The sequence below is a fragment of the Ovis aries genome, chromosome 1 (assembly GCF_016772045.2).
Source record: "Ovis aries strain OAR_USU_Benz2616 breed Rambouillet chromosome 1, ARS-UI_Ramb_v3.0, whole genome shotgun sequence".
NCBI lineage: Eukaryota > Metazoa > Chordata > Mammalia > Artiodactyla > Bovidae > Ovis > Ovis aries.
The window spans coordinates 101193700-101203909 of NC_056054.1; the positions used below are offsets into that span (position 1 = coordinate 101193700).

The 10210-nt window shown below is 60.6% G+C and overlaps 1 protein-coding gene across 5 annotated transcripts; it reads left to right on the forward strand.

Moving 5' to 3' along the window:
- The first annotated feature begins 1350 nt into the window (after positions 1-1350).
- Positions 1351-10051, forward strand: ZNF687 (zinc finger protein 687). 5 transcript variants are annotated; one of them, XM_027974772.2, is made up of 9 exons: positions 1351-1499; positions 4485-6607; positions 6754-6932; positions 7359-7535; positions 7623-7785; positions 7950-8282; positions 8400-8512; positions 8706-8847; positions 8960-10051. In XM_027974772.2, the coding sequence occupies exons 2-9, from the start codon at positions 4502-4504 to the stop codon at positions 9455-9457; spliced, it is 3711 nt and encodes a 1236-aa protein (XP_027830573.1). In that variant the 5' UTR covers positions 1351-1499; positions 4485-4501; the 3' UTR covers positions 9458-10051. The 5 variants fall into 5 exon arrangements, with proteins under 5 accessions (XP_027830573.1, XP_042110329.1, XP_042110361.1 ...); XM_027974791.3 differs by lacking the exon at positions 1351-1499 and adding an exon at positions 1597-2992; XM_027974783.2 differs by lacking the exon at positions 1351-1499 and adding an exon at positions 1597-1689.
- The last annotated feature ends 159 nt before the right edge of the window (positions 10052-10210 follow it).

The following is a 10210-nucleotide window of genomic DNA, read 5'->3' on the forward strand; positions in this document are numbered from 1 at the left end:
GCCCTATACTCCCACCCGGAGGTTCTGATTCACTCTTCAATACAATCGCTATTACCCACTCTCTCAGGGAGCGCCATAGTGTCCTGGGTCCGGGAGTCTTGGAAAGCACAACAGAAACATCTTAATAAGGTTTCCAGCGGCTGTGTGCAAGGCGGAATAGGTAGGCTTGCCGGCCGGCTGGGGTATGCATGAGTTGGTATACTGGACTTGCAAACGAGTTCAGCGAGCGCTTGCTGACTTGCTGTTGTTTAGTCGCGAAGTCGTGTCTGACTCTTTGGAAACCACCACCCCCTCCCCGCCACCAAGGACTGTAAACCGCCAGGCCGATTAGAGAGTATCACTTTCGGAGTATCCCTCCTCTTCCTCCGCCTTCAGGGGGCGGGGCCACAAAGCGCGGGAAAACCGGCCACGACTCCACCCTCTATCCCTGCTGGGGGCGGGGAAGACGAGAGCTCTTTAAATGGGTAACGGAGGTGGGGAGGGTTTCTCCATCCCCTATCTCCGTGTTTAGGAAGCCTACTACAGTGCCGCTTTAAGATCCCTTTTGAAATGGACCTGGCCACGCCAGCACCCTAACGTCACCTCTCCCTTACTTCCGGTCTGCAAGCCCGTCCCAGGCTTCAGGTGCCTGTTCCTTCCACACTACGAATCCCACCCCCGCTACGAGCCCTCCTGCAGAGGGAGGAGCAGTGGTTGACGCCATCGCCTCAGAGCTAGCCCTTGCGAGGATCCCATCCAAGTAGATTATATGACGGTTTATATAGTGGGAAAACCGCGAGGAAATGGTCAACCAGATGACGTGATGCTTTCGGTGACGTCCCACTTTATGACTTCTTCACGGAAAAACTGACATTGGGGTGTTGCTTGAGAAAACAGTGCAAATGAACCCACACATCAGGGTTCCACTCAGGCCCAAAGAGGTTCTCCTCAAAGTGCCCAACAAATAAAAAGTGGTTCTGAAATTTGCATAAGTGAACTGTAGGCTTCTTGGATCGTGGCCAATAGGGAGTGAAGGGGCGGAGACGCACCTGGGTTAGTCGCCTCCTCCAGTAGGAAAGCAGGGAATCAGATTGGTTTCTTTCTAAGCGACAGTCACGGAGGGCAATCATTTTTGAGACGCACAGATGGGGGCAGGTGGGCCCCGGCGCAACCAATGAGGAGAAGCATCTCCAGAAGGACCAAGCTTCTTGCCCAATGATGCCGGGAAGGCTGGACGGAGCTGGTTCAGAGCGGCAGCCCTTTAGGCCAACCCAGTGTGGAGCTGGGCGGGGCGCAGTACTGAACGACGGGGGCATTGACCAATGGCGAGTGCTAAAGCGGGCAGCCCAGACCGGGAACGCCAAGGGAGCTGAGGGAGGGGGAGGCTGAACCGGAGAGAAGCAGGAAGTAGCGGCGGTCGTGGAGAGGGCGGCGGCGGCGGCGGCGGTAGCGGCCGGAGCCGTGGGGAGACCGCCGGGTCCCGGCCCGCACTGGGAGCGGAACAAGAAAGCGTGTCTGGGGTAAATACCCGCCTTTGGCCCCGCCCCCTGGGGGGGCGGGTAAATACCCCCGCCCCTCCCCCACTTGGTCAACTACCCCCCCCGCGGGCCGCCCCCCGGGATGGCTTCTACTGTGGCCCCGACGCCGCCCCCGTTCCTTGGGGCCGGTAGGCGAAACTCCCAGCCTGTTGAAAGCACAGCCCCTAGCAGGGTAAACGTGGAGGGAGGGTCGGGGTCCCCAACTCCTGGCGCCCCTGGCCCAAGAGGCGTCCGAAGCGCGGCCCGGGGACTGGAAGCTGCGGGATGTCGCGACCTAAAATGGTGTCCGTGTCCGGGGGTGGGGGCGGGGGAACTGGGCCAGGCCGGAGCGGAGCCTGCACCCCGCCTGGGCGCGGGTCAGCGTCCGGGCCCGGACGGGACTCAGGCTCGAGCCCCGGGCCGCGACGCGCCTTCCGATTCCTCTCCGGTCTCGAGAGAGCCTCGGGAGTCCGCGGGGGCAGGAGGCTGCGCTGCGCAGGGAGGGAGGGAGGTCGGAGTTGGGACGGACCCCGGCTGTAGAGCTGCGAGTCAGGCAGAGACTGTCCCCTCCCCACTCTCTTTCCACGCCTCCCCTACTCCCGTCTAGTCCTGGGCCGGGAGGTGCGGCGCGGCAGCTCCCTAAGGGCCTGGCCTGGCGGAGGCCCGTCCTTCCCTTCGCACGCGGGTGAGAACTAGAGAAGGGCGGCGCGCCTCAGTTTCCCCTCTGACTTCTCCCATGTACACTCCGCCCCCTCCCCGCAACCCTGGACATGCTCCCCGCGCAGGTCCTCGGCAGATGGCAGAGACTTAATTCAGCCCGTTACCCAGCTTGGCGGCAGCCTAATCGCCCCCGGCCGCCGGCCCCTCTCCCTCCTCTGCGCAGCAGGCCCCGGGCCAGGGAAGGGGACGCGGGGCCCCCACCCGACCCAAGCCAGTTCACCCTCTTCCTGTTCAACCCCTTCCTTTGGCTTTTGGGGAAGAACGGAGGGAAGGAGGGGGGCTGGAGCCCAAGAGACAGGGCGCAGCAGCCGCGGAAAGGCCTGGACTGTGGGGCGGGGGAAGCCTCTACGGCCTTGAGCTCCGCTGCTTGATCTACTGCCTGTTCCTGACTATCCGATGACCTCTAAGTCACTTGGACGTCAAAGAGGGAGTTCCTTGGGGGAGGCAAGTTCGTAGGTGTATTCTCATAGCCTCCATTGATCTGTGCTCCACCAGCCCACTTTTTTGAGCGCGGAAGCAGAAGGTGGCTCTGGCCTCTGAGGGTGGGAAGGGCGCCGGGGCAGGGGAGGGCTGCAGCCATCCAGCAGGGCAGACGCAAGGGTGGAGGGCTTTGTTTAAACCCAGAGCCTGCAGAATTAAGTAGAGGGGGATGAAGGGAGGACTCCCCTTTCTTTCTCTAGTTGGTACCCTCTCCCTCCACCCCCACCTTGGTCCCAGCAATGCCAGCTGCCACCTGCTGGGACTCTCTCCAGTTACAGTCTAAAGGCTGGAAGGAGGTGAGAGAATTGGCCTGGGAAATGGCTTGCATCCTGGGCAGGGAATGTGGAAGGAAAGAGACTTCTTCAGTTGCTTCTTTCTAGATACAGAAACACTGTGGGGAGAGAGGGAACAGGCCTGGGTCCCCCACAGGCTCTCAGCCGACCTTGTTGGTTTAGTACTGCTTTAGTCTCTTGGGATTTTTTTTTTTTCTTGTACTGGGACAGGTGGGGGTTGGGTGAACCTTCCTGGCCCACTGTGCCAAGGGGAAAGGGTTAGGGTGACGGGTGTGAGTTGGGGATAACCTGAGGTGAGGAGCTCAGAGGAAAAATGAGAGGGGTGAGGAGCCTGACTTTTCCCATTGTGGCAGCTGTGCTGGATAAGCTCATACCCTGGAGTTCTAGTCCTGAGAGAGCAAGATGGGGAGGCAGGGGCGGGGCTGGCTAGGGGAAGGCCAGGCACTCCTGGGAAGGTAGGTGAGGGAGCAGCAGGTGTTTGTGACAGCTGAGGCCTAGGCTGGGGCCCTTGTGACCAGGCTGCCGTCACGGTTTTCCGTTGCTGCTTCTCTTTGTCTCTTTCTGTTCCTGTGTCTTATTCTTTCCATTTTGGTCTCTTGGGCAACTTCCCTGAACCCACTTCTCCCTGTTAACCGAGCTAGATCTCCAAGTGCTAGTAGTGACCCCAGGTGGCCCAGACTTGACCTTCCCTGACCCCAGAGACTCTCATCTCTGACCCTAGCCCTAGATTTCCAGTGCTTATTCTCTCCCAGTGCCTTCTCGGCCTGGCATGTCCTTGTCCTGGCTGTAATAATCAATTATTCTGTGGGTTCTGACTCTCAGGTTTAGGATTCATATCATGCTCAGAGCAACCCTATGATAAACCAGTTACTTGCCCGCTGTTTCAGACAGCAAGAGTAAGGCAGTTGAGTAACTTGCTTATACAGCAGGCTGTTGATAAGGCTGGAACTGGAATCAATCCTTGCATCTTGGCTTAAGTTGCTGCCCTTTTTGTGCATATGGCCTTTCAGATCTTTGTGGACCCCCAGAAGATCCACTAAGAGTATCAATGGATCCCATGCTGCCGTGAATGAGCTTTTAAACCTAGAGCATCGTGTACATTCGCCTCCTTAATAGTCGTATTGATTAGTTGATTGATTCTGTGCTGGGCACAGGAGGGGTTGTGGTGGTTTCAACCAGGACGCTCACAGAGCTCCCTCTGTCTCTACTCTGTTATCTCTTAGCTGTGTTTCTGAGAAGTCTCTTTTCCTTTGCTTTCTCTGGATCTTCTATGGATCTTTCTCTGGAATGTGCATGCTACCTTCCTTTCCAGTTTTAGGGTTTGACAAAACAGGTGCCTCCACCAGCTCTCTAGGATTTGCACTATGATGGAGGTGTACCCGTTAGTGTGCATGGGCTTCTGAGAGGGAATGTATATAGAGATCCTGAGGGAGGAGGTCCAGAGTTCCTGCTTTCAGACATCTCTGTTTCTCACTTTTAACCCTGTTCTCCCCAGGTCTGGGACCAATTGCCATGGGGGACATGAAGACCCCTGATTTTGATGACCTCCTTGCTGCCTTTGACATCCCTGACATTGATGCAAATGAAGCCATCCATTCTGGGCCAGAAGAAAATGAGGGGCCAGGAGGCTCTGGGAAGCCTGAACCCAGTGTAGGAGGTGAATCTGGAGAAGCAACAGCAGCTCCTGCCAGGGATGGCCCTGGGGGGCCCACCCAGGCCTCTGACCATAGCCTGCCACCGCCGGACGTCTCAGCAGTCAGCGTCATCGTCAAGAACACTGTGTGTCCTGAGCAGTCAGAGTCCCTGGCTGGGAGTTCAGGAGGGGAAGGGGCCCGGGCGGGGGGAGTGACGAAGGAAGGCCCTCTGGGATCTCGGCTGATGCAGAATGGTTTTGGGGGCCCTGAGCCATCCCTTCCAGGAACCCCACGCTCTCCAGCTCCTCCTAGTGGGGGTACCTGGAAAGAAAAGTCCCTGGAAGGCAAAGCTCCACTGGATCTGTTTGCTCATTTTGGGCCTGAGCCAGGGGAGCACCCTGATCCCCTTCCTCCCTCTGCGCCCTCCCCACCTCGGGAAGGGGCCCTGACCCCACCTGCTTTCCCCTCTCCCTTTGAGCTGACCCGGGAGAATGGCTCAGCCTTGCTGCCCCCTTCTTCTCCCCCACTGCTGGGGGCCTTGAAGCAGGAAAGCTGCAGCCCTCTTCATCCCCAGAGCCTCTCCCAGCCAGGCTCAGGCGCTAGCCCTGAGGCCACGGGAGTCCCTGCCAGTGCCTCCCCTTCCCAGGTGGCAGGGGTGTCCTTCTTCAAGAAGTCTCCGGGGCACCAGAGCCCTCTTGCCTCCCCTAAAGAGCCCAGCTGTCAGCCCCTGAAGGAAGAGGAGGATGAGGGACCAGTAGACAAGTCTTCCCCGGGAAGTCCCCAGAGTCCCTCCAGTGGAGCTGAGGCTGCGGATGAGGACAGCAATGACTCCCCTGCCTCCAGCTCCTCTCGGCCTCTCAAGGTGCGGATCAAGACCATTAAAACATCCTGCGGAAATATCACAAGGACCGTAACCCGGGTCCCCTCAGACCCTGATCCCCCTACCCCCTTGGCTGAGGGGGGCTTCCTGGCGGAGGCTAACCTCCTGAAGTTGTCCCCAGCAACCCCAGCCCCCGAGGGTCCGAAGGTGGTGAGTGTCCAACTGGGTGATGGCACAAGGCTCAAGGGCACTGTGCTGCCTGTGGCCACCATTCAGAATGCAAGTACTGCCATGCTGATGGCTGCCAGCGTGGCCCGCAAAGCGGTGGTTCTGCCTGGGGGCACTGCCACCAGCCCTAAGATGATGCCTAAGAATGTGCTGGGTCTGGTGCCCCAAGCCCTGCCCAAGGCTGAGGGGAGGACAGGGCTGGGGACAGGGGGGCAGAAGGTGAATGGCGCCTCGGTGGTAATGGTGCAGCCTTCTAAGCCGGCCACTGGGCCGGGGGCAGCAGGTGGCACGGTGATCTCACGGACCCAGTCCAGCCTGGTGGAGGCCTTCAACAAGATCCTCAACAGCAAGAACCTGCTGCCTGCCTACCGGCCGAACCTGAGTCCGCCGGCTGAGGCCGGGCTGGCCCTGCCACCCACAGGCTACCGCTGCCTCGAGTGTGGGGATGCCTTCTCATTGGAGAAGAGCCTGGCGAGACACTATGACCGCCGGAGCATGCGCATTGAGGTCACCTGCAATCACTGCGCCCGCCGCCTGGTCTTCTTCAACAAGTGCAGCCTGCTTCTGCATGCCCGTGAGCACAAGGACAAGGGGCTCGTCATGCAGTGCTCACACCTGGTCATGAGGCCGGTGGCCCTGGACCAGATGGTGGGGCAGCCGGACATCACGCCCCTGCTGGCTGTCCCACCTGCCCTCGGACCTCCAGCCTTGCCCGCCTTGGGCAAGGGTGAAGGGGCCGTCACCACATCCGCCGTTACTGCAGTTGCCGCCGAGGCCCCCGTGCTGCCACTCTCAACGGAGCCACCCGCCACCCCTGCCACCTCTACCTACACGTGCTTCCGCTGCCTGGAGTGCAAGGAGCAGTGCCGCGACAAGGCTGGCATGGCTGCCCACTTCCAGCAGCTCGGGCCCCCTGCCCCTGGGGCCACCAGCAACGTGAGTTGCCTTTCACAGCCCCTCCCTGGGAAGGGGACAGCCAGGTGCCATGGGGACAGGGTCTAGGAAGGTGTGGGGGCTTGGTTAGAAGGAAAGGGGGACAGGGCCTTCCTCACAGACTCACCTTGTTTCGACCCCCTCGACAGGTATGCCCAACCTGCCCCATGATGCTTCCCAACCGCTGCAGCTTCAGCGCCCACCAGCGCATGCATAAGAACCGGCCTCCCCACGTCTGTCCTGAGTGTGGGGGCAACTTTCTGCAAGCCAATTTTCAGACCCATCTCCGGGAGGCCTGCCTACATTTCTCTCGCCGCGTAGGATACAGGTGCCTCCCACACCTCCTCCCCATATGTCGACACTTTTCCTCCTGTACTTGATGGTCTCGTGGCTCCTGGGACCAGCCTTTTAGAAGGCGAGCCCGTCTCTCCTGCTGAATCACGCAGCCATGCTGTGTTGGCGAGTGCAGCCTGAGCTCCCTGCCTTTCCGTCGCTCCCCATGGAGCGGGCGGGCCCCACGGAGCAGGCGGGCCCCATGGAGCGGGCGAGCAGGGCCACCTCTGGAGCACCAGCTCTACCTCCGCAGGCCTGCCCTCCGGGACCGGGTCCTGTGGCTCCTTCCTTCCTCCGCTTGCTCATGTTCCACTGCCGATTAACTTCTCAGGCCACCCGGTCCCCGAGAATGAGTGTGGGGTTGGGGGTGGCTGCAGGGACGCCCCCCACTCACCACCGTGCCTCTGACTTTCTCCCCAAGGTGCCCCAGCTGTGCAGTGGTGTTTGGGGGTGTGAACTCCATCAAGTCCCACATCCAGACGTCACACTGCGAGGTTTTCCACAAGTGCCCCATCTGCCCCATGGCCTTCAAGTCTGCACCCAGTGCCCACGCCCACCTCTACACCCAGCATCCCAGCTTCCACACACAGCAGGCCAAGTGAGACCTGGGGAGGGAGCATAGGGGTGGGGTGGGATTGGGCCTTGATGGGGCAGGATGTCAGCACTGTCCTCTCCTTCCACACAGGATGATCTACAAGTGTGCCATGTGTGACACGGTCTTCACTCACAAACCCCTCCTCTCCTCACACTTTGACCAGCACTTGCTGCCCCAGCGTGTCAGCGTCTTTAAGTGCCCATCTTGTCCTCTGCTTTTTGCCCAAAAAAGGACCATGCTGGAACATCTCAAGGTACAGGAGTCAAGAGACAGAGGTGGGGTGCTCAGCTCTATCAGTCCGGGGTTAAGATCACACACCCCTCTGGAAATGGGAGCAAGGGAGAGGCCAGGAGTTGGGCAAAGCCAGGCCCTCCTCCCGCTCCCCCAACAGCCACATGCCTTGTCTCCCTCTCACAGAACACCCATCAGTCTGGGCGCCCGGGGGAGGAGACCACTGGGAAAGGAGCTGGGGGTGCCCTTCTGACCCCCAAGACAGAGCCCGAGGAGCTGGCTGTGTCTCGGGCAGGAACCGCTGCCCCTACTGAGGAATCGTCTTCAACCTCAGAAGAGGAGGAGCCGCCCAGCTCTCCCGAGCCCCCTCGCCCAACCAAACGGCCCCGGCGAGAACTGGGGAGCAAAGGCATCAAGGGCGGGGGCGGGGGCCCTGGCGGCTGGACCTGTGGCCTCTGTCACTCCTGGTTTCCTGAGCGTGACGAGTATGTGGGTCACATGAAGAAGGAGCATGGCAAGGTGAGGGGGTGCCCCCTGGGAGCCAGGGGGCTGCCCTGGGGTTGGCCTGTGCGGCAGTGGGGATGGGGTCCCGGATGGGAGCCTGGCTCTGAGATCCCCCACCCGCTGCTCTCCTAGTCGGTGAAGAAGTTTCCCTGCCGCCTGTGTGAGCGGTCCTTCTGCTCGGCCCCCAGCCTGAGGCGCCACGTCAGGGTCAACCACGAGGGGATCAAGCGAGTTTACCCTTGCAGGTAACCTTCACCCCTGTGCCCCTGTCCTCTTCTCTGTCTCGCAGGGTGCCCCCAACCCTGGTTCCCCAAAACAACCTTCCCGCCTGCCTCTTAGGTCTGAGTGGACTGACGGTTGAGGCCTCCCTCTGCTCAAGCCGCGAGCCTTGGTCTTTGGGCTGTGCCCCGGCGCCCACCCGCCCGCTCTCCCCTTTAGGTATTGCACAGAGGGAAAGCGCACCTTCAGCAGCCGCCTGATCCTGGAGAAACACGTCCAGGTCCGGCACGGCTTGCCGCTCGGGGCCCAGTCCCCTGGCCGGGGGAGCGCCCTGGCTCGGGGCCCTGGTGCCAGAGCCCAGGTAGGCGGAGGCCCACACTGCCGCGCGGACGTGAACACAGCCTCAGGGTGCTGGGTGGGGGTGCCGGGGCCGTGGGAGGCCCCGGACACCCAGTTCCTTTCCTCTTCTCCAGGGGCCAGGACGCAAGCGCCGCCAGTCCTCAGACTCTTGCAGTGAGGAGCCTGACAGCACGACACCGCCAGCCAAGTCCCCCAGGGGTGCACCCGGGTCGGGCGGCCACGGCCCCCTGCGCTACCGGAGCGGAAGCTCGGCGGAACAGAGCCTCGTGGTGGGCTTGAGGGTGGACGGTGGCGCCCAGCAGTGCCTCGACTGTGGCTTGTGCTTTGCCTCACCTGGCTCCCTGAGCCGTCACCGTTTCATCAGCCACAAGAAGAAACGGGGTGTGGGGAGTGCCAGTGCCCTAGGCCTGGGGGATGGGGAGGAAGAGGCCCCCCCTCCTTCCAGGTCCGACCCAGATGGTGGAGAGTCACCCTTGCCTGCTTCAGGAGGCCCGCTGACCTGTAAGGTCTGTGGCAAGAGCTGCGACAGCCCTCTCAACCTCAAGACCCATTTCCGCACACATGGCATGGCGTTCATCAGGGCTCGGCAAGGGGGCAGTGGGGACAACTAGGGCCCAGGCCTGGACTGAGCCCCCGCCCTCTGCCTCGGGAGCCCTGGGTCACTGCTGCTGCCTGGTCGCTGGGCTGGGGAGTTCCATTATAATTCACGTTCTGTTCAGCTCCTCTTCCGCTAACCCCCAGGGACAACCAGCTTTTGAGGATGGTAGTTACTTGCGGTCCCCCCATTGGGTCCTAGTAGAGTGGGTCCTCCATTCCTTCTTTCTGAGCCCAACACTAATTATTTTCTTGCTGCAGCCCCCCCCAATGTGGGACCGGGGGGGTGGGGGTGGGAGGATGGGAAGGCCTGATACTGGGGTGGTCAGGGACACACTCCTCACCTCTGTGGGCACGGATGGCGGTCCCAGCATGCCCTTCAGACTCACTGGCACTCCAGCCCCGACCCCTGCAGTGCCTTTCACTTTTTTTTTTCCCCAGAAATCCAGGGGGGAGGGGGGGTTGGTGGGGGTGAGTCCTGTCAAGGGGGTCCCAGGGAGAGGAGGGGACAGGCTCTCAGGAATCCTTTATTCTTGTAGTAATAATACTAACAGTGGGGGAATGGGAGGGAGAAAACCAGACCATTAAAACTGCTTGTGGTTTAATCCCCATTCAAGCTCCTCTTTTTATGTAACAATGTGGAAGGGTCGGGGAGGGAGGTGAGTGACAAAGCTGGGAAGGCCCTTCTTGGGGGATGAGGTGGTTATTGACCAAGACAGGCAGGGAAAATGCAGCCTTCCCCTTGTTCTGTGTAGTTCCTTTTGTAACCT